This window comes from Stylophora pistillata, chromosome 9 (assembly GCF_964205215.1).
Source record: "Stylophora pistillata chromosome 9, jaStyPist1.2, whole genome shotgun sequence".
Taxonomy (NCBI): domain Eukaryota; kingdom Metazoa; phylum Cnidaria; class Anthozoa; order Scleractinia; family Pocilloporidae; genus Stylophora; species Stylophora pistillata.
Window position 1 is genome coordinate 12806717 of NC_142527.1, and position 27420 is coordinate 12834136.

The 27420-nt window shown below is 37.9% G+C and overlaps 1 protein-coding gene and 1 long non-coding RNA gene across 3 annotated transcripts; one reads left to right on the forward strand and one right to left on the reverse strand.

Moving 5' to 3' along the window:
• Positions 1–2114: 2114 nt before the first annotated feature.
• On the reverse strand, positions 2115–8175 carry LOC111343672 (LIM domain only protein 3). Of its 2 annotated transcripts, XM_022950860.2 has the most exons (3): positions 7823–8175; positions 6842–7070; positions 2115–2730 (listed from the first exon to the last, which is right to left on the reverse strand). In XM_022950860.2, exons 1-3 carry the CDS (start codon positions 7824–7826, stop codon positions 2499–2501), a joined length of 465 nt encoding a protein of 154 aa, XP_022806595.1. In that variant the 5' UTR covers positions 7827–8175; the 3' UTR covers positions 2115–2498. The 2 variants fall into 2 exon arrangements, with proteins under 2 accessions (XP_022806595.1, XP_022806590.1); XM_022950855.2 differs by lacking the exon at positions 7823–8175 and having other exon boundaries at positions 6842–7334.
• Positions 8176–13252: 5077 nt separating this feature from the next.
• LOC148723378 (uncharacterized) lies at positions 13253–26377 on the forward strand. The gene is made up of 3 exons (XR_015991686.1): positions 13253–13390; positions 22998–23215; positions 26124–26377. It is a non-coding gene; the product is annotated as an uncharacterized LOC148723378 (long non-coding RNA).
• The last annotated feature ends 1043 nt before the right edge of the window (positions 26378–27420 follow it).

The window sequence follows — 27420 nt, forward strand, 5'->3', positions numbered from 1 at the left end:
TTGAGTATTAAAACATTTTAGAGTGACACAAGACTTCATTTAGCTTAGATTTCCTCCATTTTTCCCGTTAATTTTGAACTTTTCATTCACAGTTAACGGGATCAAATGCGCTCGCTCCAACACCAAAGTATTAAAATGTGGCGTGATTTTGACGAGCCGAAAGGGACGTTTGTTTACCTTTTTGTATTTCGTCGCACAGATCCTTGTTGTCGCTCTGTTAAAATTCTTAATTAGTTCGCGATCATAATGGATACAAACAGAGACTCGGCCCACCAGTACCAAAACGAAGACAATTTTGCCACCCTTGGGCTAGAGTTCTTAAATGAGGCAGAAAGAGAAAAACAACGCGAAAGAAGACTCGGCATCAGCGCCGTCACGATTCGCCTCACTGAAGAATCACTCTTGATATTGTTGTTCGTCTTTCGCGTCGGATTTGTTGCATTATTCCACCGGTTATATTATAAAAAAATTGGTTCATGCTTTATGCTATGCACTATCGAATTATGGAGCACTTCGGAAGGTTGGAGAACACTTCGAGGGACCTGAGTTTTCGGTGTCTGAGTTTTCGTGACACCCAGCGACCTTGCCATGAATTCTAGTAGTTGCCTCTAACATAAATAAAACACTCGCGATATTTGAGCATGACTCAGCCAGTCCAGCCTTGCATCCCAAGCAATGGGCTGACAAAATAGTCCCATCGTTTTCGGAAATGACCCAAATGTTCACTAAAGGTTTGTTCATATGCTGTGAATGCCAAACTCGTGCTCTCACGGCATACTTGCCGGCGATTACTTTGCCTACAACTGAGGTTACAAATCCCGACACCATTTGATTAAACGCCTCTAGACTCTTGAACGCCTTGAACTGCTTCTTGGTGTAGAAGCTGGTCTCAAGAACGAGGTAACTGAGCAAGTCCGACGCTTCCACAGGAGGCAAGCATTTTGGACTGAACTTCTCGGCTGGTATGCTTGCAGGGTCAACCCCAATGACCGAGATCTTTTGCAAACATCTTTCCTTCCAGCTCTCTAAGCTTTCGGCATACTCAAAGAGCACTGGGATACCTTAAGATGAATGCCAGATACTTTTATCGCTTTTTTCTTCCTGGATATTCATGTAGTTGGCGAAATAACACGGCGATAAGAGAGAGGGCTTCACTATAGAAATCGACTAATTATTCATAAATTTGACACCCGAGGGACACCAACATGGCGGACACTAACTTCAGCAAAGCTTGTGACGTCACCTGAAACCCAACCATAGAAAAATCTCTGAAATCACTGCAACTATAAAAAATTGAAATTTACAATAGTTTGATACGTGTGTCTGACTCTTATAACGACACATGGGTCTTTTACAAGAAAACATAGATAAATACTGACTTGCTCTATATATATATATTTCAATTTAATCATCCTTTGATATGCCCTAACAGAACGATTCAACAAATACTTTTTCTCATGTCGTGTAACTTTATTTAATCTTACCCTCTTCGTATAAAGCTTTACAAACATTCTTTGTAACTCTTCTAACCTTCACACAACGACGTAGCCAAGAGGACTTCGGTATGCTAGGACGATTATGCTCATTAACAAATTCCTTCAGTTTTCTGCCCTTTCTTCTAAGACGTTTCAGAGTAGCTTCTGGTATTCTACTGGGTTGTCGATCGCGTCTAAATACACGGTTGTGTTTACATGTAAACATAATACAAGATAGCTCGTTTCGCTTGATATTTCTCGATAGAAGGTTCACTCGTATAGGATCGCTCGTAAATTGATTTCTTGTAAAGTTCGCGGGCCCACCCGTTCCCAAAACGCTCCACAAGTTTTAGTGTGGGTCTACCGCGAACGGTGTGTGTCCACAGAAGGTCAGAAACTCAATAAAATATATTTTCCAGGAGTAACTATTCGGGTCTTCGCTTTCTATTTATTCTCCTGGGAAAACCAAGAGGCCTGAAGAACAAGAATAAGTTGCAAGGCTCTATTGTTAAAAGGCTCTCGAAAAAAAAAAATGGAAAGCAAGACTGTGCTAAGCTTTCTGAGGGTAATGAAAATAGTGAGCTACGAGTAGATGGAGCAATGCAGCAAACGTTTATTTCCACTTCAAGTAAATGGATATTTGAATCTTTAAGATTTATTTTTACACCGTCATAATCTTCCGTAATGCACATTCTCTTGTTACTCGAAAATACAACTTTTATCTCATTTCATTCTAAAGCTATCAGCACGAAATATTGCAATAAACAAAAAACAATGTCCGAGCAAAAGTAGAAATTTGCAAAACAAAGTACAAGTCTTAAAATCTTTTCATGTAATTGTGAATGCATTCATGGATTTACAATCTTAGTGAGAAAAACAAATCTTAGTGAGAAAAACGTTTTGAAAGGCAAACCAAAAGTCAGACTCGTTTCCTTGTCCTTTGCGACGGTCATGCTGAAATGAGAGAGAGCTTACAGAGAGGAGTTGACAAGAGAAACTGTCATCCCCTCGCGTAGGATCGAGTCACCAAAAGAAAGGAGTCTGGTAGAAGTAGCCCCTGTCGCCATAATAATGATCTTGACAGCGGATTGTGTTGTAATAAAGGTAGAATCGGTCTCCAACACAGAATCTGTATCGACACACGTGACAAGCGAAGCAGTCCAAGTGATACACGTGTTCACGCGCCCGCATTACCATCTCAAGCGGTGGAATGATTTTCAAGCATCGAGAGCAAATTCCTGTGGCTCCAAACAGTCTAAAAAAACGAAAACAAGAGAGCGATGTTGTATGACCATCATGATTATATTTGGTAAAATAGAAAGCTAAGAGCTAGAACTTTCTTGTTAAAATGAGAATTGTTTCCTAACCCAGCCCCCCCGGCCCAGCCTCCCCATCTAAAAAAAAAGATAAAGAAAGAAAGAAAGAAAGAAAGATGAATCAATTTCATATTACCGATTACGTGTTCGCCGTAGCCTTGAAATAGCAATTACTGTTTCAGATATTTTGGTTTTCGATAAAGTACTCTCCACCAAAGTAATAAAGGGAAAATAAATCGCTATGCTCAAGGTCAAGGCTTAACCGCATGATTGATATGAAACAAAAACCGGCTAATTGGCATGACAAAGCTTACAATGTGTACAATGGCGATTTTTTTAATCGGTTAATAAGGCCTTCGACTTAAGTTTTTTTTTCCCTTTTGCCCTGTTATTATCCACTTTCGTAGAAGTTATCTCCTGATAGTTAACCTTGAAGTCGCCAAAGAACATACGCCATATCATTATTGTTTCAAATTTCGGGCAATTAGATATTACAACTAAATTAAACCATTCCATAAGATAAAGGAAAACCTAGACTACGGCAAACCAGCTAAGGGAGAATGAGATTTGCCAGCTCTTCCTGTAGTATTAATTATTGCCTTGCTTAGAACAATTGTTTCGCGCATTCATCTGTATATCATTGCAGTATTCCGCACTCGAAAAGTTCAGAGAGCACTCTAAAAGCTGATATCATTGTAACTCGTTTTTTGTTAGTTTTTCATTTTGTCCGTTTCTCTCAGATTTTCACTTTCCTTAGGGTACAAAACTCGTTGCGATGAAACACTGAGACTAGCTGTCCATCAAAGGGCCGATATTGAGTACCGACTGAACCCAACCCGACTCTGTCTGCTCGAAACAAGATTAAAAAGATTCTAGGATTAACATGTAGAGATGTTTTCAAGTATTTTATCAGACTGCAAATGATTTGTGCGTTGACCATTGAGCCGAGTTAAGGTGAAGAACGCGAAGTGCTCTTTTTTTTTGAAAAAAAAAAAAAAAGAAAAATTTTGGGTCACCAAACCAATTTTTTTACTTCCAATTCTAATAAAGGTTGCTGAGTCTCAACCGTCAACATTCAGTTGTAGGACGCGAACTTTCAAATGATGAACCTAAAAAAACACACATCTCTGACATTGTAGCCATGGATCACTCAGTATTAGCTATTCAAGCAATTCTTTGACACAGAAATATATAACATGAACATGGAATTTCAGGAAATGAGCGTGTGTTCATCTGGGGTTTTATTGATGTGCGGTTCCGTAATCGCTATTAGGAGATTTAGGACGTCGCTACGGCGACACCTACGAAACCATTGGCGGAAAATTCATTTAAATTCTGCCAACAATTTCGTCGGTAGCTTGATGTATTAAAGGGTTCTGATGCTGCAAGATCTCTCCCGGTATGAAATGTAAACTCAGTGATATTTTATTAAGTACTCATTGCTGTTGCTGTCAGAATTTTGTTGAAGTCCCGATTGAATTAAAGGAACGGAAGTTGCTTAAATTGTTCTCTTTAAAACGTAATTGGTGAGGACTTCGCTGTTTATTCAATGAAACCACGAAACTGCACGATAGCCACGAAATAGTTTGAACTTGTGTCAGTTGAGTTTCCCAAGTGCTAAATTTTTATTACGTAGTTAAAAAAGGTTCTTTTCACTCTTTCCACACCGGATAGTATGCAAACTGAAATTGCCTATCCAAAGTCAGAACTACCCTGTGAAATCGTCGGGTCCAATCATAAATAGAATATTGCTCTTTAGATAAAAGAACAACGGCTCCCAGATCCTTCAGTTCCTAGTTTAATAGCATAAATCATTCTTGGGGCATTTAGAAACTGAAGAAAAACGCTTGAAAAAAGGTAACGCATGGATACAAAAATTGACTGATCTGGTTCGTCAGCTTGCTCGGTGAGGTGTAGGTTGAGACGAAGATGCGAATGTAACAGGGAACCTAGGCATTAGAAGCTATATTGAATTGGTTGTATTTGTTCGAGCAACTCGAGAATACACAGAGCAAAAATTCGCGTGAAGTGATTAAGAAACAGTTTCAAACCGAGAAGTTCTCAAGGCACGGGAAACGATAACTCATTCCTCGACTCTATATGTAGCACCACTTTTAAAGGTCTCGGTTTCAGCTTTGAGTTGTTCAGTTTTTTAGTTAAGATTTTTAAGAGTTTTTGTTTATGAACGATAATTTCAAAAGAGTAATTTACAGGGAAGAAAAACAAGGAACAAGGAACAAGGAACAAGCCATGCCACGAAAAGAAAAACAAATTGATTGCAAATCATAAATGAAACATTGTCGGATACTCGTGGGGAATAATTCGTGGATACTTGTACGACACAGCATCATTCCCGACGAGAAACACTGAAGTCATTTTTCTTAAGTATTTGACAATTTGTTGCAGTATACATCATGTATAACTTGTGAACGTGCGGTTGGGAATCCATCTCCGATAAAAGACCAGACTGCAAACATCACAACTTTGTGACAGGGACTTTGAACGCGATGCTAGAAGAGTTTGCTTGAACACTCAGAAAGGCCCCGAATGAGGCTCTTAGCTCTTTATACCAGCCACCAGTCACACAATAAATCTTGCGCGCCTTTAAAGTACTTTCTCCCTTGTTTTACAGGTTTACCAAACCTCCTTTCTAAGCGGACAACGCGCAGCTGGTCACAAAGAAGCTGTTCATGTATTTGGATACATGCATACACACGATGACTAAGCTAAAGAACATGGTTTTACGATTTCAGCTGCCTTTTGCCTTGATTGAAACAAAGAAATGTAATTATATCGAGTATATCCTTCAGATGTGGTCAATTTTGCCGTAGGTTGTGGCGGTTTTCAATCGTTACTCAGTCTCGTCCAGTCCCCGTTTCTGTTTCGATTTTAGGCTTTCTGGTTTTGTTGACAATGTATCTATTTAGCATTGAACTTTTCAGAAGTTTGACAAGGAGTTCATTTGTGGCAGGAAACCACAGTTCCTGAAAATGTCTTAAATCTAGCTGAACTTAACGAGACTAGACTTGCTGTGGAAAATCAACAATTTTGGGGGAATTTTTTACATCAAGATAATCTAAGTCCCTTTTTCATGTTATATATCCTGAATTTTATGAAGAAACATACCTTTAAATTGAAGAACTATAACATAAAATATTCCGTGATTGTGTTTGAAACCGCATATCCTCCCACAAGAAATCTGTATTTCATATTTCTTCAAATCTAACAGCTAAAACCATAAATTATTCAGTCGTCACATTTCTCTGAGGAGAGGACATAATGTCGCGCTGACGTCGCCGCTAATTTCAATTGTCAGCGCGCGAATAAACATCCAGCTTGCCTTGTTAAGGTATTTTTTGGTGGGTTATCTTACGTTTTCCTTAAAACCAAACGAAAATAAGTCAGAATTTATACCATAGGGACGACTGCGTCAGGATTAATGATCATCTTGACGGATAGTGCCGGATAAAGATGAATTTCATTAATTTATGTTAACAGGTTTTAGGGGTTCTTGAAAGTTGTATGAACCTCGAAATCCTTTAATCCTGTTAATATGGAATACAGTTTCGCAAGACGATTTATCACAATGCACGGAAATGAAAGATTCCCAAGACAAAACATAACGCCACGATATGTTTCATGTTAAATCATGTGTTCGTGATCTGAGCATAAACATTATGAATTATTAATACCATAGACTATAGAATAAAACGTCATAGGAATATTGCTTTCGGGAAATATAATAAAAGATATTGATGTTATATATCCCTACAGGAAAGAGTTTTGCTTCATCGATAGTACGCCATTTTTAAACTTCTGATCCTAGTGACAGAGCAAAGTAAGATATCTCATCGAAGATGCAACCCTTTATTGATGCTACAATGTATTAAATGAGTCATCTAGTCCGTGCTGCTTCAGCATTACAGGAAGTTTTACAAACCCACTCGTTTTACTTTGGATCGGACTCGACTGACGGGTTTACCCTCAACCATCCGGCTTGTAGTATCAATAAAAGACTCTCTGTGTTGCTATAAAAAGAAAAATTCTTACCTGATGTAGTCTCGTTTACAAAGTATTTGATCTCCTTTGATGTAAAACTTAAAGCTCAAGTCAGACAGCTGAGTATTGCAATAGGAACACTTCAAACACTCTTCGTGCCAGAACTGGTCTAAGGCTCGCAGCAAAAACTTCCCCTCGATCTTTTTGTTACACTGCGCACAGATTTTCAGTTCCTTCGGCTTTTCCTCATCCACCTTTTCACCATTATTCTCTTTGTCTTCTGCAAGCGAGAAGCCGCTCATCAGAGCATAATTGAAATGTTTATTGCGCGCGCGGAGTCACGCGTGTGTGGCTGAGAAGCTCTGCTCACGACCGAATGGGGATTCAACAGTTCATTATATTCACAGCTGCGGCTCACTTATAATCTGTTGGCGAACAGCTTGTTGCGGCGTATAGTTTTACGCCTTTTTGCTATAATCATTTCCCTTTCGCTTCCTTGCTTCAATTCTGCGGTTTCTTTAATGCAGCACTGCAGAGAATTGAACCATTTTCAAGTTCAACACTTCAAAAATTAAATTTGCTTGAATTTCCATCGTTCATCATAACGTCTCGACTCCTTAAGAAGCGAGGAGATAAATCGCTTATATTACTGAATACATCCGGACATTCTAATACCTACTGAGAAAACTTCAAGAAAGCTGTTAAAACATTAGTTAAGCGCGAGGGCAAAATAAAAATTATAGGGTCTGGCTCAAGGTTTCAATTTACTGAGTCGTGTGGTTGATAAACTGTCTGTTATTGCCAAACACTTAAGTAATGTTTATCTTAATGTCATCAGCGATTCGACCAAGTCTGTAAAAGTTGTTTTCCTTTCAAAAATCTGTGTGTAAAACAAACTTCAAAAGTTTGGTTAAAAAAGTCAAAAGTGGCAAGGAATACTTAAAATTACAGATTGAATTATTTTGAAAAACGGTCACTGGAAATCACTTGAAGTGAGTGAATAAAGAGATTTATAGACCACCAAAAACTTACCCATATTTCACCGAAAGTGGAGCTCTATGTTTGCTCAGCAAAACTGTTCAATGGCACTGGAACACCTCAGTCCAGCTATACGGAGCTTTCTGAGACGTACACTTGCATTAAAATCGGCTTTGGATATTTAAGGATCGAGTTTCTTCCAGTAAATTCTCTGGGTCTTAATCATCAAAGGGCCTAATTTCAGAGTAGGCTCTCAAAGTGTACTAAGAGCTGGCGTTAATATTTCTTATAAATTGATCACTGCAAGCTGGATGGACTTACACCTACAAAAGCCAAAGACAATTTCACAACTTCGTAAGCCTCATCAGCGTTGCCCAAACAGATTTTGCGTCATTCGATTTTATCTCTCAGGAAGCTTTCAGAAAGTTCATGGGAATTTGAGAATTTTTTTTTTTTTTAACCTTGAGAAATATAATCTAACTTTTACGGAGGGGGTATTTTCCGGTACTGAGCTGCGACTTGACAGTATATTGCATAGTTATATATTGTTATAAGGGGATAAAAATCATTTTAATCGACAACAGGACATGGACTTTTAAGAGATCATTAAAAAAAAATACAGTTGCATCTTTTTTTTAAAAAAAAAAAAACCTCTGCTGTGAATTTAACGGTAATCACACTAGCTTATTTTAATCACTCATATCCTTCATTTCCATAGAAGCAAATTAAAAAAAAAAATTTATATACGATTTAGGAATGGTATGGGGTTCTGGTGATCGACATTCTTTTGACCCTCTCAAATACAAGAATAACCCTAACATTTTTGACGCAGAAATAATTCTTACTTTTCGGCCGCAATTTAGACTTGCGGACACTGTAAGATATGCATCACGTTGGCCGTCTTTTCTTTTTTTTTTTTCTTGATGCGGGAGATATAATCGTGGAAAGTCAAACCCCGGTTGAAAAGGAAATCCGCGTACCAACGGAGCGGAAATAATTGTTGACTTTTCAGATTGTTTCGCTGACAAGAACGTGACCCACAATCTGTCTATTGTGTGTAAACTGTGTTGTAAAGCTGCGAAGGAATTTCGAGGAATTTTAAACGTAGGTGAAAATAAGAACATATAGATGTCGTAAATTTTCCCCTCGGGAATATCACGTGGGGAGATTAGGATCAAAATATTAAATTGCTACTTCAATTCTAATTCCCTCGTTCAAGAAGAGGAATTTTTTTTTTCGCGTTAAATTTGTGAAAACAACCTCGATTTTCATTCCGGTTCAATTGGAAGCCCTTTTAATTCTTTCTACAGCTTTCTTCAGTCGTCCCTGCTAACTCTATACTCAGTTCAAGCTAACTTTGTTTAGACAGGGCTCTCCATATCCTCTGCCTTGTTTTCGTGACTGCTTTCAGGACAGATTTCAGTGTGTTTTCAACACTCAATCAATGTCAAAGCAAGATGCGCTATTTTGAAGCGAGTAAGTGTTTTTGTAACCTCAGCACAGCAACACGTTCGACAGCTACCTTAGGGCACGTCCGAGATGGAAATGGTAAAAATCTACTTCTCGAGATTTGGCTGTCATAAATAAACCAGCTGTCACGAGAACTGTGTGTTGAGGTTTTTTGGGTATACGAAGAGTTTGGTTACTTTAAGTTTGGGATTAAAGCGGAATCGAAACTCGGCATTTTGTTACTGTCAGTTCGAGGTACTAGGTATGTGTAACATTTAAGGCAGGAAAGCATTTGGGATGGAAAAACGAACAGCTCAAAAAATGAACAAGTAAATAGATAAAACAAATAAGGATAATAGAGAACACAAACACAAACAATCATTTTATTTGAATGCGTACAATCATTTTTATTTAAAAGTACAAGAAAGGGCGTTAAAGAGTCGGCGGTGAATGCTGAAGCTACATGAATTCGGCTTAATTCGTCCACATTACTGTCCTTTTGCTTTGTTACCAAATAGCTTGGCATTTCTGCACAGCCACTGCACTGCGTTCATTTTTATGCACAGAAGAATTAAGCTATCGAGCCTTGCTTAACAAAATGATCTGTGGAAGAGACGGAAAAGCAGAATGAAAGATAATGTCGTCCTAACAATACCCTGTTTAGAAAGCTACGTAGCTATTCTTGATGCGCAGATAAAGTTGGCTGATTGATTCATAAATTGTTTGAGAACCTTAAGAAAGCTTTGCGTATGAAGCATCACGCTTGTGAATTTAAATCACAAAATTTCCCTCGATTGAAGTGTACATAAATTAATCGCCTTTGAAAATAGAAATAGTTCAACCCAAACTCTCTCCAATATAAAGTAAAGATTCTCCTTAAATTCATTTCACCTGTAACAAAAAGCGCTAGGACTGACTTTCAAAAGTGCGTTTTGGATCGATCCCTCCTTCATGGGTGCGCTTGAAGACCCATTATTTTCGTTCAATACATCATTGACTAATGCTTCTTTTTGTTTGAATTCTTAAAACATTTTCAACTACCATTTGATAAATCTGTTTAGCAATGGACTTGTAGACAATATCCTATCTTTGTTTTCGAAATGTGATAAACCCGTGATAAATACTAACTTGCAAAGGGTCTCCCTAGGAGTCGCTTAAGGGGTGCTCCAAAACCACCTGGTGATAACCCGAATATTTGGCACAAATAAACTTCCATAAAGGATACATTATCAAAATTTAGTAAAAGCCTACGTCATGTAAAATTTATGGCAGGCTTGGGGTACATCTAATTGCAAAGGAAAGCGATACTTTTAGCTTCTAATTCACCACATCTATTTTTGTTCAAGTAATTTACTTAGTGAGTATGACTTCCTGCGTAAATCAGAGATGTCTCGCGTAAATATAAAAGACTTTCTTAATTAACTTAAAATAAAAGGAATATTGCATTGTCTCCTTTAAAACTTTCTCAGCCTCACTTCATAAGACTACAATTTGAGACTTCTCTCTCTGAATAGAAGGTTAGATTTTCCCGTGAACGGAACATTTCAAACTTGTTTTAAAAGAATAATGGAAAAGACTTGAACTTTCACTCACTCTCCTACAAAAAAAAAAGGAGGTAAAAGTAAAATACTATTTTCAACAAAGCAATAACAAGGTAGAAGAAAGTTAAGCCGGAAACTCGATCTTAGTATCTTCGCTAAGTCGTGTTTGGATAAGTAGAAGCCGAGAAGTCTTGATGCAAGGAAATACTCACTCTAATTCCTATTCAAGACTTAAGAAAGCTTAAATTAGTTACAGCTTTATCATTCCAGTTAAAAAGACTTTAGAGCCTAAGCATATGTAAACTTGGAATCTAAAGGTGCTTTATTGCTAACAAGTGTTGCACAAAAATTATGAGTGTTTCCAATAAACTCAGCGAAGTGAATGTAAAAAATGAGAAAATTGATGCACAGCATGTGGAAATTTACTCTTTGCGATCACGATTGCGACTGACGAAATACTGAGGTCAAGCTTGCTAAAACTCCAACCATGTTTCAGTTCTATTGACACCGACATGCTGTGTGCTGATGTATCATATTGGTAGCAGACTGAACTAATAATAACACTCTTTATATGAATTTGCAATTGTTATTGAAGAGGCTCTCAGCAAAACTAAATAAGAATAATTTTCAGGATACGTCACTGATGAAGATCTGGAATTCACTAAAGAAAAGCGTTTATCTTAAGTCCAGAAGGGCAAAAACGAAAGAACGAGTTCCCCTTGATTAAGTCGGAATATTTTTGTAAACTATTAAACCTATCATAAAAGCATGTAGAAATATTCGAAACGTAAACTCAGAGTGCTCTTGACAGCGGCACTTGTGAACTATGTTGATGGTTATTCTTTGTAGAAGGGAAACCCACTCGTCATTGCATAATATTTTTTTGGAGAAAATAAACCGCTGTGTATGGTTTAATTAACTTCCAGCGTATATGCAAATAATCAAAAATTGATTCATGGTTACCCCGAGTATATCCAGGTAAGAATGTACGCGGAAAGTTTAAAGAGGATGAGAGAAACGTAATAGTTACTCGCGGCGCAACCGAGAACAACTTTTACTTCTCTCGTGCTCTTCAAACTTCCAAAGTGTATCTATACCTCGATATACGCAAGGTTACAAGCATGAAACAACTGTTCTATAACATAGCACTCAAATTTTGTGCACAAGAAAGGAGTTATTTACAATTTTGTCGGGCCTACCCAATAATCGCTTGCTACGCAGAAAACTACGAATAAAATGAGAGGCAAAAATGGCCAAGAAGAGTTGCTAAAGGACCTAAAGTCCTTTAGTAACTCTTGCTTGAATCGTTGTTCTTCACGGCTAGAAAATTGCGTCGCGTTGTGTTGAAAATTCTTGAAGTTGTACCACATGAAGACAAATTCCACCTTAAGACAATACGTTTAGGACATATCGACACTTACAAGTTATATTTACCGTTCCAAAGAAGAGTCCAAAACTTCAAAAGCCTCAGTTGAAGTTGGCAAGTTCGGTTTTCATTTTCCAGCCATAATGTGCGTTGCGTTTGGAAATCGAACTACCTTTAACTCCAAAGCTAATTTCGTCGCCTGTAAAAGCTAAACGTCAATTGTTTTCCGAATTGCTTCCTATTTAGCATATTCACTTTTCATTTTGAGCTCCAAAAGGTCTATCTCAATCTATAGGGAGCGAAAACCGCATCCTGAAAGTTTAACTGAAGCTAAACTAAACGGGAACCTTGCCGAAACATACCAGTACCCAGGTCATCGAATTAACGCAAGGCCGTGCCTCCATGGGGACTTTGACCATGATGGCTCGATTATAATCAGATAGGGCAAATGCGCGCGCTATGTTATAATTCCTGTATGTACTTATTCAAGTTGGAAGTTGGCCAACTATTCTAAAAAAAGACAGTTTTCTTTCTGAAGAAAATCCTCTTTTTTACGCGCGAGACAATCTATTCTTCTCCATAGGTTCAATCGTTTACCTGCGAAATAGCAAGATATTTTAACCCTGCTGGAGTCTTTTGAGAAAAATACTTGGTTCGAAAAGTAATTTCGTTGAATTTGCCACATAAAAAAGCACAAACATTAAATTCATATTTTGGTTTTTGTGGTTTTAGCTCATAGAGATATCGAAACTACATGGAGTGTCAACCCCCTACTAGGTCTGTCCAAGAGTTTATTCAAGTTTTTCTCAATACTTCTCCCACTACTTACGTAGTAGTGGAAATAACGCCTGGAAAAAAAATTCAGGTCCTACTACATAAGTAGGCTTTATTACTTCGAGGATCGCTTTCTTACATTTCATGAAACCGTAGTACACACATATGATTTTCATATATTCAAATTCATTGTATTTTGACTTGTTTCATTCAGTCATAAATACGAAATAGAAAGCGAAATGATTTGACGCAGCTGCTGTTTTGAGTTAATCAAATCCTATTATCTTGTCCCTAAAGGGTGCTTTATAAAATTCACACCACCCATTCTTGGTAAACTCTCATTCGTTGCTCGAAAGCACCCCACCAAATAGACTTTCACATAAAAACCAAAACAAGGGAAGATGTTCCAATAATCTAGCTTTGAGCAAGCTGAAGGGTGGATTGAAAACATTTTACATCGTTGTTAAATACCAACCTGCAAGCTATAAGAAGGTAATATTTCTTATATAAAAACGATTTCTTTTTTTTTAAATTTGAGGTAAGTTTCAGGGAGTTTAAACAGACTGTCCTCCATTTCCCAAATTATTAATCTTCCAGGAGCGGAAATTTTTAAAAAATCCATCGCTTTTAGAGAGGAAACTGAAGGATTTGGATTCTAAAAAACACGTTTAAGCTATCCTTAAAAAAGCCTCATGGCATATTTCATATCTACACTGGACCTACAATTTCTTGAAAGAAAATAAACAGCTGAACGAATAGATCTGTTGAAAACATTGTGTTGCTAGTGTAGTATTTCAATACAAAGGTGGTCACCACATTTAGGTTTTTCACGCACCTTCTTGTATTTCGTTTAACTACCCTTTTTTAAAAAAGAACGAGTGAATGTTGATTTATAGATGTCTAAGAGTACGAGTGATCCAAATTGGATTCAGCATTTAAAGAAAAATTATTTTAGTCACGCAAATCTGTTCTCTGGAAAATTTAAGAAGCCACTTTAGGTGAAGGAAAAGTCAACTGGTGGTACATTTCAATGAGTTCGTCGCCCACTGCATGATGAAAATACCTCTGCCTGTTACCTTTAAGCACAAAGGCATCTGATTTTGTTTAAAAATATAAATGAACAATGTTATGCTTCTCGTGCAAAACCCGCGCAATAGAATTTGAATTATACGTTTGGCCCACCTTCATTTATCTAATAGATATAACCAAAATATTTTAACTTTGCGAATAACATCTTAAACATTTCATTGAATCAACATTAAAAATTTTGTTAAATCTAAGTAAAAACGACTATGAAAGAAATCCTAAACAGTTTATAGCAATTCGCAAATTCTCCTCTTGGAATCAATACATAAAGTTTTAAACTGCTTGGAATTTAGAATGGATAGATACTGAGAAAATATCGCAGCTTGCAGGACTAGAAGAAAGTTAGCTGATTTTTGTTTATTGGGCCTAGGACTGCCCAAGTTGTATAATGAATTGTAAAATACAATAGGTTAAAAAACAAAACAAAACAAATTAAAACAAAAATAAGATAAACAATTTTTTTGCACCCTTTTGGCATTGTACTTAGTTATAAATACCTCACAGGCGTAGCATCTTGAATCAATTTAATATGTTTTTAAGCATTATCGTAATAAAGGAAGCAAATTGACTGAAGAAAAACAAAGTATTATAACTTGATTATAGAGTTCAGATTGGAGAAGACTTTTTGGTATATCAACACTGATGGTCACCACCAACGAACGACGACAAGGAATCAGATGGACAATGATCTCCAGCTTGGAAGATCTAGAATTCGCATGAGAGATTGCTCTACTGCCACACCGACACCAAGACATGCAGTCAAAGACGCATGCACTAGAATCTGCAGTAGCTGTACTCAGGAAGAGCGCTTAGCTTAGGCCCCGTGGTTAGTTCAAACAAGAAATAAAACAAACTTAAAACATACTTGTTCAAAGACGCTTTTTAATTTACGATTTTTTATAATCTAATTGCTATGTTAATTAGTGTATAATTTTGTAAAGCGCTACGGAAAACTAGTCGAGCTTAGCGCTATATAAATGCTTTTTTATTATTATTATTATTATTATTATTATTATTATTAAATAGAAATAGCGAGATCATCATGCCGAATGGACAAGCCGTGGGGGATGTTGATAACTTTACCTACCTAGGAACGAAGATGTCAAACAGCAGTAACGAAGAGGAGGAAATTGGAGCTCGGCTCTCAAAGGTTAGCCAAGCTTTCGCCTCCCTTCGATGCACCTTTAGGTTCAAGAGCATCGGCCAGAGAACAAAGGTGCGTCTCTTCAAGAGAAATGTGCTAAGTACCCTTTTGTATGGAGCTGAATCCTGGAAGATGACGAGAACCATTTGGCCTCCCACCATCCCGAACAATGAGCTGCACAGAAGAACTGGTACAGAACCCACCAACCGGGAGGTCTAGGGAAAAGATGGAAATGGTTCGCGGATCACGTGCTTCAAATGGCACCATCAGCCCTGCCCCCAGTCGCCCTCCAATGGACTCACGACGGCCGACGAAAGAGAGGTCGCCCCAAGGAAACCTGGAGGAGAACCACAGAAAGGGAAATGAAGGACAGAGGTTGGGAGCAGCATGGGGGCAGCTTGACCGATTGGCAACCGACAGAAATCATCTGGCATTCTCTGGTCGAATCCTTATGTGCATAGACGCACAAAGAAGACAAACTAGCTATTAATCTCTCGGGGAATATGACTCTCCCCAATGTCAAAACGTTCCAACTTTTTTATCACGCTGAAATTCTATGAAGGAGAAAAGGACAGCGGCAATCGGGTGTAACGGACAACTCGTGCAAAATACGGCTGCCAAATAATCTTGCATCGATCCTATCTCGCAACTTTAAATAGTGCCGGCTTGATCAACCCTTGAGAATCGAGATCTGGTTGGAAATCAAATTGCATTTTGACTGTTCTGCGATTTCATTTTTGATCACGTCACCAACCATGCATGTTGCACACTTTGTTCAGCCTATCTTTTATACATTTTAAAATGTTAATTTGACATTCATTCATTTCAATTTTAAAGTTGTTTGTAATGCTTTTTTTTGTTAAATTCGTAGCCCCTTTAACCGTTGAGAGTGACAGGCATATAACTCATCCCACAATTTCACTCCCGAATCACACATTGAATAAAAGAGATGACCAACAACTAAAAGGTCCTTGATTGTTATAAAAATTCTCCTTGTCAGCACATTAGGAAATATATGGAGAACATTATGGAGAATATGCATATTGATTTTTGGGTGTGTCAAGTGTTCATGAAGACAGTTTACGTGTTAATTAGTATGACTAGAGTCTACTAGGGGGCCGATCATTTAACTTTTGAGGGGGGGTGGGTGATTTTTAAAAGAAATTTTCTGCAAGAGCTTGTTGGAAGAAAAAAATTGCATGCAGCCCAGATGTAACAGAAAAAATGTACCAAAAAATCGGAGAAAAATATCCTGCACAGCAGATTGCTAGAAAAAAAATTTCTTGATGACCAGAAATCACTCACCCCCCCTCAAAAGATAAATGGTTGGCCCCTAAAGCATCAAAAATCGTGATTATTATTCAAAAGTTTTTTAAGGAATAGGCCTCACTTCTATCGATTACCAGCGTAATCCCCCACGCAAAAAGTTGGAAGAACACCAGAAAAGTTTGGGAATCACGACCCGGAGGCGAGTAACGTTATCACGCTGGTAAACTAATGGGAATTTCCTACTACAACTTCCATTTTCAATGATTTTGCATGTGAAAATAAAAGATAGGTTTTTGACCAATCAGGGTGCTCGTTGTATCTCAGTTATTAAGGCCCGTTAAGTAATCTATCATTATATATAGCTATTATTCCAAAATGCTTGTTGAGTCATCTCCGGAACGATATAGCTATGCCAAGCACGAGCAATTTGTATCCTTGGAAAAATTCATTTAATTTGCAGCTTTGGTTCCTATTGAACTAGTGCATCCGTTATCAACGCGTTTTTTACATATAGTAGTTTTCAGATATTACACATAGATAAGATGGATGTGTTTAGATGATTTCTTGTCTGAGTACGACGTTGTATCAATGCAATGTTTGTTTCTGCCATTTTTCTGATTCACACTGCTTCGGGATCCTAAAACTCTTTGTCAAGTGTTTTTGTCCATTTCATATCAAGTTCATTTTTTATTCAAATGATTCTCTTCCAAAAAAAAAAGAATGGAGCAAAGATGCAATAGGGTCGTTGATTGGAGGAAAATCATCCACAACTTATATAACACAATAATTTGGATATATCAACAAAGTCGAAATGGTAAATTGGCCACCGTAACGATTACAAAAGCTGAAGTTTCGAGCGTTAGCCCTTCGTCGGAGCGAATAGAGGAATTGTGAGTTGTGTGTGCTTTTAGAGGAAGAAAATGGAGCTACGTTTTTGGTGGGAACATGGCAACGAGAAAAACAAGAATAGATCAGTGGAATGAAAAGCGTTCGTTGATAACTATGGGATTTAGACTGCCGGTTTGAAAGATGAGCTTTTGTTCAAGATTTTTACGGCTTTCCGTGCTACCTAAGTGTAATAAAAGACCGCAGATTGCCATATGTTGCTTAGAATGATTAGGTAAATTACAATGTCTAGCGACTGGTTTCGATGTGTCCTTGTCATTCCTTTCCACGTCTCGAAGGTGTTCTCGGAATCGGTCACCTAGTCTTCTACCTGTTTCGCCGATGTATATCTTTTTGCAATAAGTGCAAGTTATGCAATAGATTATATTGGTGGAGGTGCACGTGAAGTGATCGGTGATCTTAATGGATCGTTTAGGTCCCGATATTTTATCAGTGTTGTGAATAAAAGGACACGTTTTGCATCGTGCACGAGCGCTTTTAAAAGTGCCTGGTTGATCATTGTCTGAAAAGAACTTCTGACTAAAAAATTGCCTATGTTTTTGTCGCGTTTGAATGAAATGAGCGGAGGCTGCGAAAAGATAGTGCTCGTCTCTGGATCGTTTTGAAGTAATTTAAAGTTTTTAAGAATGATGGATTTAACTGAGTGTTTGTGAGGGTGAAACGTGAGAGTGAATGGAATGCGGTCGGAATCTTCCTTATGCGACGTTTGTAGTGCTGAATGTCGATCAATAAGTTGGGCGCGGTGGCAACCGCTTGAACGACAGAAACAGGGTAACCACGTTTATCGAAAAACTGGCACATTGACTCTGATTTGTGATGGAAATCAGAGTCATCACTACATAAACGACGAAGTCTTAGAAACTGAGAAAAAGGAATGGAATTCTTAACGTGAGATGGATGCGAAGACGAACCTAACAAGTAATTATGCGAGTCTGTAGGTTTGTAATACACACTTGTGCATAAACCGTTACCTTCAATTAAAACTTTGATGTCTAAAAAGGATAAAGAATTGTCAGAAATTTTCCAGGTATATTTCAGAGCCGGGTGAAAAGAATTGACTGCGGTTATGAATTGAGTGAGCTCCTCTCTGGTAGAGGAGGTAGCGCCGATACAGTCGTCGATGTAGCGAACGTAGAGTTCAGGTCTGGACCCGTTGTATTGGCTGAAAAATTGATGTTCGACAAAACCTACGAAAAGATGGGCATAGCTAGGTCCCATTTTGGTGCGCATGGCTACACCATTGGTTTGTTTGAAAGGTTGTTTCCGAATGAAAAACAATTGAGTATGAGTACTAGTTCGGCCATGTTCCCACCAATAACGTAGCTCCATTTTCTGCCTTTAAAAGCACACACAACCCACAATTCCTCTATTCGCTCCGACGAAGGGCTAACGCTCGAAACGTCAGCTTTTGTAATCGTTACGGTGGCCAATTTACCATTTCAACTTTGTTGATATATCCAAATTATCTCGTTACTCCCACCGACGCAGCCCCAAACAGGTTCTTTCGAAACTATCAGCCTTTGTTCATTTATATAACACAAGCCGTCGATTACATAAGACGCTAACTGGATCATTTACACGCCGCAAAGTGCTCGTGTAAATGGCAGCCTGTAATAATTTCACTCATATCAGCAGAAGTTACTCGACTATCTAGCTCATCCACCAGATATCTTTCTTACGGATGTCTAGAAGCGCTTTTTCCTCTGCGGTCGTGAGCGCGGGAAAAACAGTCAAGCGGGGAGTCGGTCAAGCGCGGAAGAAGAAATTGCACTTGCGCAGTGTACAGAACGTGTTAGTAAGCCACGAACAAGCCGTGATGCCATATTTACGAGGGGGTTTCGCTTCTTTTGCTTCTTTCCTCAAAACCCTCGTCTTGCATAAGCCGTGGCCTATAAAAATGGGACTGTAAAGTTTGCACGAAGTGCTCAAGTCTTTTGTAAACTTGCTGGTATAAATGCCCCCAATGTAATGGTTATCATTCGATCGCGGTTTTATCATTTGGCACCGTACCTTATCAATAGACTATCAACTGATAATCAGAACATATCTGATTCGCCAAGTACTTTTGCCAAGTGATAGTTATGTCTAAACTCGACGATCTATACACCGTTCTATCGTTTTGCTCAGACATTTGTTTGTGAAATGTGTGTGACGGTAACTTTTTAAAATTTTTAAATTAAACTTACATCATTTTGGCGATATCTGCGAAGATAGATATCTCATAATTTCTTTAACATCCACCGACAAGGTATTTGGCAATGGATAAAACAGCTACCTATATAATGTAACTATAAAAAAAAGCCCTTAATAAGCGATTTTTGCAAATGTAGCAATTTGCACAACCCTTTCAGTTATTGACGCCATGAAAACTTCTGAACGTTGCTAATCATAATTCCCTTAAGTCCGACAATAAAACTCATTTCTGAAAATGTAATCGTTTGAAGTGAGACAATTTTAGAGATTTTTTGTGGCGAGAGAAAAAATACGTCAGATAGCTGGAACCATCTAACGCAAAACATGTGGTTAGCGCGGGGACAAAAATAATTCGGCTCATTAAATTGATCGAAAACATGTAAGACTTCTGATTATATTCCGAGCTGACTTGATAATCGATGTTTTCTAGTCCTATTGTTGGCAATCTGCAATATAGAAAAAGGAAAACTAGATTTATAATATTTAAGAAATCTTTGGCTGTGATAATACCTTTTTTTCACTGATATATCTGTAATTATTTTTGTTTTAGGTTATTTGCGTTTTTGTGTTAAAATATGCATCTGAATGATAAAAAAAGAAAAATCATACTAAACAGCAGAGGTCTACCGTAGTACGTGAATAACAGAAAACTGAATGAGGGATACATGTTTTAGCGATACTCTTAGTTAGTGTTATATCACATAGTTAATGCCAGATGCTTTTTTCTTTTTTATTTTTGAGGAAAAGTTTACGATAAATCATGCTGAAAACGAACTTCCAACCATACAATAATAAGTTGCTGTGAAAGTACGTCAAGTAACAGCGAAAATGTCGTAATATTCATTACTCGGCAAGTCTCCGAAATACCGCTCTCCAATAGATTCTGTCTACGCAATGAAACAATTAAATGAACACAAACCGCTGAAAGTACTAGAAAGCTTTACATTTACCACTCGATTACTTTGTCGTTAAAGAGCTCCTACAAAGCTAGTGAATTAATAATCGATAAGTTTTTATAGCGGTTTGCCAAAGATAAACAAATTTTATCTTATCTGTGTCGAAAGGAAACATTGATGGGGTTCGTAACAATACCGAAATAGATGATAAGCAATTATTGGGTAGCTCTTTATCGCGAAGAGCTTATTGAACGCTCCATGCGTACTAAAGGGGCACAGTATATCGTCAATTAATGCGTGGGCGATCTCGTAAGTGTTTCAACAGATTTTATTGCAAGTGTTTCTAAAACAAACTACACTCATTGCAATTAGAGCGTGGCCAAGACGAAAGGGGCTGAAAAACAGCGCAAAACTAAGGTTTGTGTGCTACAGAAACAATTTGATAATTTTGTTTGCATGTGAAAAAAAATCTCTAGCTCTGTAGCTGAAACTTTGTATCTTAGAGTTATTTACAAAATATATTCTATGCTTCTTAGACATGCTTTGAAATCATTTTCATGAAAAAGTAGTGCGAACGTGCGCAGTGGTAAATTCTTCAACTTTTCTTTACTAGTCCTTGGTGCGATCTATTTGATTTTTGTTTCAGTAAGAAACTCTACAAAACGTATTCAAGTTTGTCTTAGAAGGCGTATCATTATTTTTATGGGAGTCGACCGGCAAAAGAAAAAGAACTTACCATAAGTGCAAAAATTGAGGGAGATTACCACTGGTTCTTACTAGTAGACCTGTAGAGAATTATATTCAGCATTTATCGAAATAATCAGCCCAATCGGTCGATTCAGACATAATTTTCTAAGTTAGTTTCTAAAGAGCGTTTTGTGCTGTGTTGGAGGGCAAGTGAAATAGTTTGTTGACTATATAACTGGAAGCTGCTCAAGGGAAATGAATTGCCGCCCGGCGTTATCAAATTCGAGCCTCTGCCCTTCCGTAGGGGAGTATTTTATGGTAGTCTTGAATTGTCTCTACGATTTTGATGGGAGCATCAAAGGATATATTGAAAGGGGACATTTTATGGTAGTCTGGAATTGTCTCTACGATTTTGATGGAATTATTTTAAAATCATGCCAGGGAAACTTTCTCAAAGAAGGCCTTATGATTTGTGATTGATTGAATTGGCCGATCAGTTACGATGGAACGCGCCAGTTAGAAGGATCGGTAAGTCAAGAAAGGTAAAGATGTTTCTAGACAGCTCGCCGTAAAGATTCATCCCCCGTCGCCGAATGAAATCAAGCGCTTGCATCTCAGAAAAGCTTCCTTCTATTTTGTTGTTGAAACGAGCATAATCAGCTGATCAGTTGAGCTGAAACGATGGTCTTCGAGGAAAAAGTTTATAATGAATTAACTTCACTTTCGTCTTTAGAAATTATCTTCGTTCATTTATTCAAAAGTTAGAATAAATACTCTCCATTAACGATCCTTAAGTTGTCTGTTTCAAGCAATTTCCGTGGTTACCGATTCGAAAAACAGTTGGTTCGGTGTTATGAAAACATTGAAGATCTGGGCCTAATTGTACAAAGGACGGATAACGCTATCCAACGGATAAATCGCCATCTAGTGGATGAGTGATAGCAAAACATATGACGCCATCCACCAGATATATAATTAGTGGAGAGCGTTGTCCGAGCTTCAAACAACCGGGACCTGGTGTTTTCCTTACCTCGAAGTTCTAAAAGAGAAACTTAATAATTTATGTTAGCGAGGAAAACTATTCAGTTAAAAACTGTATTAACCGCAGGATTTCAGTTTCATACTCCACAATTTTGTTTTGATATTTTTCACAAATGCTGCACCTATTTCGCGATTTATAATTTTTTTAAAGGCAAAATGCAAAACTATCATCAGAATAGAGAGAATAGCGCAGAAAAGCAATTGCACAATCCGTAAGCGTTTATTTCGATTACTAATCGGTTGTAATTGAATTTAAAGACAGTTTTTCGGATTTTGTGAATCATCTTATAAAGTGTTTTGTGGTGTAAAAGATTTGAGTCTTGTTTCTCTTTACAATGTCAGAAAGACACCATAGGTTTAGGAGCTGATATGGTTTAAGCCGGCTAAAAGTCATGAAAGATAAAAAGATACTCGATAAATTATCAACAGTAATTGAAAAACGAAAGCTGATTTGAGATGAAGTCCTGTCTACACTGAAGTTTGAATTTCTAGTCTGGCCGAGGCCAACTCGGTTCCAAGCAGTAATCTGGCCTTTCGATGACCAAAATAAGAGACAAGTCCGTGACTATTTATGGCCTTGGGCTAGGGGATGGGGTTAGAAGATTTTACAGTTGCGACCATTTTGGTCGCCATAGCGAGTGAAAAATATGTTTGGTGACTAAAAGACCAACAAATTTGACAAAAAAGTTCACGCAACTGTCCACTAAGATTCCGTTAATCGCTTGCTCTAAGTGCCACCGATATTCTCTGTCAGCTCTGCCTTTGTTCTTTTGCCTTTCCCTTACCTTGTTCCTTTTGTTTTCTAGCAGACTAGGATATAATGCTTATTACAAAATTGATGACTCGATTACTTATTACCCACTGGCTGTCTTTACAGATGAATAAACTACTTTGGCTATGTATCCTAGCCTGCCTTCTGTTCCAGGCCTCTTCCGTGCCCGTCTCGGAGAGCGCAGTTACTCGAGAGCGACGTTCGCCATGTTCATCTGGAGGATGCAGTTTTATGAAGAAAGTGAAGTTTCAGTCAAGGCGTAGACCTGGAAGACCAAGAAGACCGGGAAGAAGACGACCTTACCGCCTCAGGAGTTCCAGAGAGTAAGTCAGGCTGACGAAACTGGCGCGTAGAGTGTATAACTCTTCCGGCGTCTGTATGTTAAGAGTTTCTGGTTGACTTTATTAAAGTTCGCATATCCCTTTAACTCCCAGAGGCGATTAACATGTAACTTCTTCCTGATTAATAATGGTAATTGAACTGAGTGGAGTGCAATTTGCGCTGAAATCACAAGTATGATTTCAGACCAAAATTGCACGACACGAAGTTCAATTACCACTTTATTACATCCATTTTGAAATCGCCCAAATACAGGACTTGGTCCATTCAAATATTTTACTGATGCAGTACGGAGCTGGTTTTTAAATAATAAGTGGAACCGGAAACGCCTTTACATATTATTTTGTATGCAAAACAGAAAGACTGACATCGTGTGTCAAAAACTCAGTCAAGCGTAAAATGATGCAGTTTAGAGCAAAAAATAGTGCGATTCGTGAATAAATCGCACCAATTAGAGCCAATCAGATTACAGGGACCACCGGTGATTTCAAAATGGATGTAATAAGGGCTGAAATCATACGCATGATTTCAAAATCGAGCGAGCGTGCAGTGCGAGTTCGATTTGAAATCACGAATATGATTTCAGACCAACTTCGTCAATTCAAATATTTTATTGATACAGTACTGAGCCGCTTTTTAAATAAAAGCGGAACCTGAAACGCACCAATTAGAGCCAATCAGATTACAGGGACCACCAGTGATTTCAAAATGGATGTAATAAATATATCATTCAGCAAACAGGTAAAGAGAATACTCAGATTTACCAGCTAGGAGTTATCTTGATCTAAAGCAAATTCTCGTCACTAGTTAAAGAGATCAGGGTTAAAGGATGAAATCAAGTCGCTGATGAAATATAATATATTTTGGGAGAGAACGACTGTAGCAGAATAATAGAAACATTTTCTAACATCAAATAAGAGGAAGTTTGCGCCAAAAGTGATGGTCAATTGAGTGTCGTTCTTTTCGAAGTTATGGCAGTTGGCGAATTGGGGACGCTGTTTGCCAAGGTTAAGGTTGTGTAGTTGTAAGCCTTTCGTTGGATTGTTGTGTAGACCATAACCAGTCAGCTTAGCTCCACCGAGGGAAATGATGAAGATAATCAAATTGCTGGTCAGCAGGGAGCGAGCAATAATCCCAGAAAGTAGCGTAAAAAATCATGTGAGAGCTGTTGGATCAGCGACTTTGTGAGTTAACAACAACATTTTTCAGACCGAAATGACCAAAATTTCTTCTTGGAAATAAATGTCTCTATTTCGTAAGACTGAAGAATTGCGTTCATAGGGATTTTCAAACATCTAGTTTTCTAATATGTTTTGTCAAATTTTAGTCAGCAATGGTGCTTGTCTCCCATGATTTATTTCAAAAAATCTTCCATATGCACGAGTAGGTTGTTCTAATGGTAGATATCTTCCATTAGGCAATTCAATTGATATATAGGGTTTAGCCTTGTTGTGGATCAGCATCAAAAGGAGGAGGATTTTTGAGGGGGTGGATTACATGGTTTTTAGGGGGGGTGGTGGAGGGGTATCAATCGTCTCTAATAGAGTTAAGAGGGAAGAATATTCAGAATATTGACTGTCAATGAAGTCTTCGACTCTTCTTACTATATGTTCCTGTTCCTCGACAGGAACTTGGTTACTTTTTGTTGTTATCATAGGAAATCTCTCAAATACTTGTAAAACCATGCGCCAGGTAAAATGATATGAGAGTGACGTCAGTGGTGTGTCTGGACTCCAAAAGATCTTAGGCAGTGACCAATCGTTGCACCATCCAGTTCTTGCCACTGTTCAGTAACAGATCATAGATGAAGTCAAAATGCGGTATGATCAAAAAAGCGACACCGTGACAAAGTGCAGCCGAGTTCAGCAATCACCGATACTCTTACCTCATTTTGGCGTCTTCTATGTTGCTGTACAGACCCACTGCAATTGAAAATCTACTTTTTTTTATGATAAAAAAGCAATTATAACATAGCGCGCGCGCTAGTCCTATCTAATTCCTATTGCGTCAACATGAACAAAATCTTTATGTATGCACGGCCGTGCTCAATAAAATGACGTGTGCAGTTTCAAAATAGCTGCAAAATTTCCGTCGTGTGAGTTCCTTAAGTTAAAGTTTCGGTGAGCGATATCAGTAAATGGAAGACCAACCAAACTTTACTTTGGCTTTCGACCTTCCCGCAAGTAGTCAAGCCAATAAGCACAACGAAAATTAAACGAAACACAACAGGCCCGTTTCCCGATTTATCGGAACAGGAACTGGAGAAAATTTTAGCTGAAAGACATTCAACTAAGAAGACTACAAATGAGTCTGTGGCGACTTTTAAAGGTACACGTCTCTGTTGATGACGTTTTTTTGGTGATATTTGTTAACTCTACCGAAAACCATTTAATTACAAAATCAACAAAACAATCGGAGACGCCAACAATTTCGGGTAACTTTCATTTCAAAAAAACATTACAAAAACGTCATTCAGCGCCCAAATTGTTTTCGTATGTTATAAAAGAATTGTTTCATGCTTTTAGCTGTGTGTATATCGAGTTATGGATGCACTTGGGAAGTTTGGAGAGCACTCAAGAAGCTAGAGTTGCTCTCGGCTGCGCCTCGAGCAACTCTTACACTTCTCTCGTGCTCTCCAAACTCCCCGCGTGCATCCATAACTCGATATACGCACGCTAAGCATGAAACAATTCTTAAATGTTGCTAATGGTAACGTCATCTATATATCTGTCCTCCAATAGCTAATAAGTAATAAGTAATCAAAATACGCGCGTAAATCAGCTTATCATATCAACTCTGGTAGATCTTGGGCAACAACCAATCACAGCGTAGGTTTTATTCAGTTCATCTTTTGACAGTAAAGTGACGTGTTTTCGTCTGTCCTTTCATCAGGTGGGGGTTACCAGACGATGACTTCACTGATATCACTGGGTACAAAGAACAGCAGAAGTCCATCGATAATTAAGTTTGCAGTTTTGGATATTTCACTTCCACCTGATAACATTGTAAAGATTATCGCTGTGGTACAGATCTCACATTATTCTGTAGCTTAACTTCGCACTGTAAAGCATGACTTTATAATGTCTTTTTAGTTATAGAAGCCTTCATTTTAACAGAACCTGAATAAAAGTTGTATCTTCAATCAAGTTGCTCTGCAATGTTACTTTTAACTAAGAGTAATATGAAAAATTTTGATTTTAGTTTATATGACAGTAAATTTATTGGTTCTGAGAATACTTATAATTTGAGTTTGAAACTGCTTCAGTGTCATTTTACGTACGAAATGGATACATTTGGTTTCATATGTTGAATGGTTTCGGATTGGAGAATACATTTTTTGTCTTAGATGTATCTAGACAAGCGGACTATAATTACCAAATTCGAGCTAGTGTGTTTTTCATTCAGTTTCGACTATACTAACTTGTTCTTTAATATTTTTGAAGTCTTCGATATATTGAAACATATTCCAATATATTTAAAGTGTTAGAGTTCGATAGTGGTTTGACTCGAACCAACGAGAATATTTGAGACACATTCACAAGACTTCTATGTGACCTGTGAGTATTGAGGCATTATGTTTGTCTTACAACAACACTAAAAATTTACCTCATCGCTCAGATCCTTGTGTTTGTTTGAAAAATCGACGTTGACCTTGGTTTTTCTGGGAATTCTACTCGTAAAGGTTATCAATCACATGGCCTCCAGGGATCCAGTTTGAAATTTATAATGAAGGGAAGCAATCGTCGATCAATGATTGAAATTTCTACAAAAAGAATCTAAGGACTAGCGGTTGCCAACTCAGCCTTTCAACAAAACTACAGTCAGAATTTTCTTTCACCTTTCCTTGATCTTCGAGTGCTCCCTTCTCGTGGACAATTTCCGACATAGCAATGTTGATATTAAGTTGCCATTTGCATGCAATTTTTCCCTCCCATAAGTTAAAAATGCAGTTTTTGACGCGGTGTTGATAAAATGATCGCTCTTCGAAATAAGCTATGTGACCGGAGTGTCCTTATGAAAACGTTGGGCTTTGAATTGTCGAGGAAAAATGAAGGAGAGGCTAAGAATAAAACAGGTCACTGAATTCAAAGATTTCTTCTTTGATGGCAAGAAATTTCATGATGAAAGCTGTAAAGATTACATCCTGAAAATACAACAAAGGTGACACATATCATCGGAAGGATGTCGC